Below are 3,221 nucleotides of genomic sequence, written 5' to 3'. Positions count from 1 at the left end.
CTCCTCTCCTCTCCTCTCCTCTCCTCTCTTCTCCTCTCCTCTCCTCTCCTCTCCTTTCCTCTCTCCCCTCCCCTCCCCAAACTCTCTCAGCCCGTCTTCATAGGGGAGATGCTTCAGCCTCTTGACCATCTTCGTGGCATCCTCTGGTCCCGCTCCAACAGGTCCATGTCTTTTTTATGCTGGGTGCCCCAGAGCTGGATCCAGCACTCCAGGTGTGGTCTCACCAGAGCAGAGAGGCAGAATCACCTCCTTCGACCTGCTGGCCACACTGCTTTTCATGCAGCCCAGGATCCGATCTAAGGTCTGTCCATGGACATTTTCAAAACTCAACTGGTTGCTCTAAGCAGCCTGATCTAACTTTGGTGTTGGTCCTGCGTCTTGCAGGAGGTTGGACTGAAGACTTCAGAGGTCCCTGCCAATAATGCTTCTGTGTTTCTGCTTCTTGGGAAGGGCATGCATGGTCCTAAACTTGGGAAGGGTAGGAGCAGAGCCTGAACAACTTGCCCATCAGTGGGGCAAGGGGGTCTTACCTCCTGCCAGAAATTGAAAGTAATCAAGGTGACTTCTTGCTCTTGGTTGGATGAGGCTCCACCAAAACAGCTCCAAATGCAAATCACAGAACCATGACATGGTTTGGGATGGAAGGGGCCTTCAAAGATCATCTAGTTCCCACCACCTGCCATGGGCGGTGACATCTTCCACTAGATCAGGTTGCTCAAAGCCCTCTTCAACCTAACCTCAAACACTTCCAATGAGAGAACATCCACAGCTTCTCTGGGGAACCTCTTTCACTGTCTCACCACCTTTGTCATAAAGAATTTCTTCCTTATGTCCAATCTCAACCTACACTCCTGCAGTTTAAAACCTCAAGGTCTCCAGATGGTCACTGCTAAAGCATTCATAGGTTTTTAAAGCTGAGGGAGACCCTTCTCCAGCCTGGGGGATGCTTTTGCTACCCTCCAGACAAGTTTAGGGGGTTTTCCTCTTTCCTTATTTTTTTTTTTTCAGTGGAGGCTCCATCATGGAGATGAATTTGGGTTCTCGGAGAAAGAGGCAAAATAATGCTGATTTTTATCATTCCCTTCCCAGAAGAAAAATCTAAGGAAACCCTAATGCTGGTGATGGGCTAGGGCACGAGAAGAGTCCTAAGGGCCAAGGAAAGTCCTAAGGGTAAAAAAAGTCCCAAAGGGGTGCAGCACTTGTATATTAAAAGGGGGGATTTGCCAGGGTGGGGGTGGCTCGGTGGGGGCACACAGGCAAAGAGACCCCTCCCAGCAGCCCAAAATACCCCCAAAAAATGACCACACTGCTGCTGTCATCCCCGTTCCATCACCTGGCACCCCATCATGAACCCCAACGTCATCGCTTCGTTAATAAACTTTGACTCCTGAATTTGGGGGGGGCTTTTTGCCAAAGCTGTAAGGCATGCTCGGAAATGAATATGCTGACTACAAAAGAAATTGGGACCCTCCTGGGATTGGGGGGGGGGCATGCTTGCCCACCGTGGATGCTCTCCTTGGGGACATGGACCACCCCAAGTGCCTCCATCCCTCCGCCCGCTCGGCGCCAGCTGCTCCCCAGTGATACTAATTAGTTTTTTCCTCCTTTTTTCCTTCCTTCCTGGGATCGTTGCGGGGACGGAGGAGTTTCGGGGTCTGAGGAGCTGCCCCGACCTTTCGCTGCGGCATCTGCCGTGGCCCCATCCTGCTGCCACATCCGACTGCAAATAGCAGACACGCGAGCAGCTGCTGGAGATAATCCGGGGTCAGATCCTGCCTAAATCCCTTTCCCGGGCTCCATCGCATCCCTCAAGCCGGGAGTTTTGGGCTGCGTGGCCGTTGCCAGCATCTGGCCCCAATTTGGGGTTGATGAAGCTGAAATTGGGGGAGAACTGGTGGAATCGGGTCTGGTGCTGGGTGGGGAAACTGAGGCACCAAGGGTTTGCTCCCTCCCCTTCCCGAAGAGCATCCCCGGGGGCTGCAAAGCGGCTCCGGAGCATGTTGGCCACGGAGCTGGGGACTGACTGGGCTCTATCCAGCCCTTTCCCAGCTGCCAGGAGCCGCGTCGCAAAATGAGCCCATGGTGACGAGCCAGAGCGGGGTCAGCAGGGCAGACACCACCACCACCCCCCTCCCAAAAAAAAAGAGGTGTCAGGGTGTTGTCCCACAGTGCCAAGGGGATCTGTGGGGAAGGAGACGATGGGAGCTGGCACGAGGAGGCCAACGCCATCAGCAAGGTCATGGTCCCCCGTGGGAGCGGCAGCGGGGCCGACGTCACCGTTTCCCAGCCCTACAAATAGCAGTGCCCAGCACAGCCGGCCACCACACCAGCCGGCCATCATCACCACCACCACCGTCCTCCTGACCAGGTGAGGCTGCCCCAGCAGTGGGTGCTGGGTGGGTGGGTGCTGGCAGCAGGAGGGGACCCCGGGGTGGGTGATCCTGCTCACCCCAAATCAGACTCTAATGGCACCCTGGGGTGTGTGTCCTTGCTGGACCCAAACACCAGCAGCACCCCGGGGTGCTCAGCACCTCCAGCATCTCCATCCTCAAACCCACCCCGAAGAGCACCTATGGGTGCTCATGCACCTCTAACTCCAACCCACCCCAAAGAGCACCCACGGGTGCTCATGCATCTCTAACCCCAACCCACCCCGAAGGGCACCCATGTGTGCTCATCCCCTCCAGCATCTCCAAACCCAACCCCACCCCATGTAGCACCCATGGGTGCTCATCCTCTCCAGCATCTCCATCCTAAACCCACCCCATGCAGCACCCATGGGTGCTCATCCCCTCAAGCACCTCCATCCTAAAGCCACCTGGAAGAGCACCCATGGGTATTCATCCCTTCCAACACCTCCAACCCCCAAACACCCCATGTAGCACCCATGGGTGCTCAGCCCCCCAACATCTCCATCCCCAAACATACCCTATGCAGCACCCACAGGTGCTCATCCCCTCTGGTGCCTCCATCCCAAATCCATCCCAAATGGGACCCACCCCAAACAGGGTGCCCATCTTTGCTGGACCCAAACCACCCCAGGCAGCACCCATGGGTGCTCATCCCCTCCGGCACCTCCACCCCCAAGCCCTCAGCATCCCCTCCCCAGGGCACCCACTGGGGTGGATGCCGGTGGGACAGGGACCCCTCTGTCCCCTGCCCCCCACCCCAGCCATGGCACCCCGCGGGTCCCTGCTGCTGCTGGCGCTGCTGCTGCCGGC

The 3,221-nt window shown here is 56.9% G+C and overlaps 1 protein-coding gene across 1 annotated transcript in view; it reads left to right on the top strand.

The window, feature by feature from the left end:
• Positions 1-2,198: 2,198 nt before the first annotated feature.
• The window catches only part of MRPS26 (mitochondrial ribosomal protein S26), a 5,363-nt gene continuing 4,340 nt past the window's right edge, over positions 2,199-3,221 (top strand). The window contains exon 1 of the mRNA XM_009882548.1: positions 2,199-2,368. Within this exon, the coding sequence (XP_009880850.1) occupies positions 2,199-2,368 (170 nt within the window). The remainder of the gene's footprint in view (positions 2,369-3,221) is intronic.

This window comes from Charadrius vociferus, unplaced genomic scaffold (assembly GCF_000708025.1).
Source record: "Charadrius vociferus isolate BGI_N301 unplaced genomic scaffold, ASM70802v2 scaffold213, whole genome shotgun sequence".
Classification (NCBI taxonomy): Eukaryota; Metazoa; Chordata; class Aves; order Charadriiformes; family Charadriidae; genus Charadrius; species Charadrius vociferus.
Note: the sequence above shows the minus strand (reverse complement) of the source record. Positions and strands in the feature narration are given on the sequence as shown.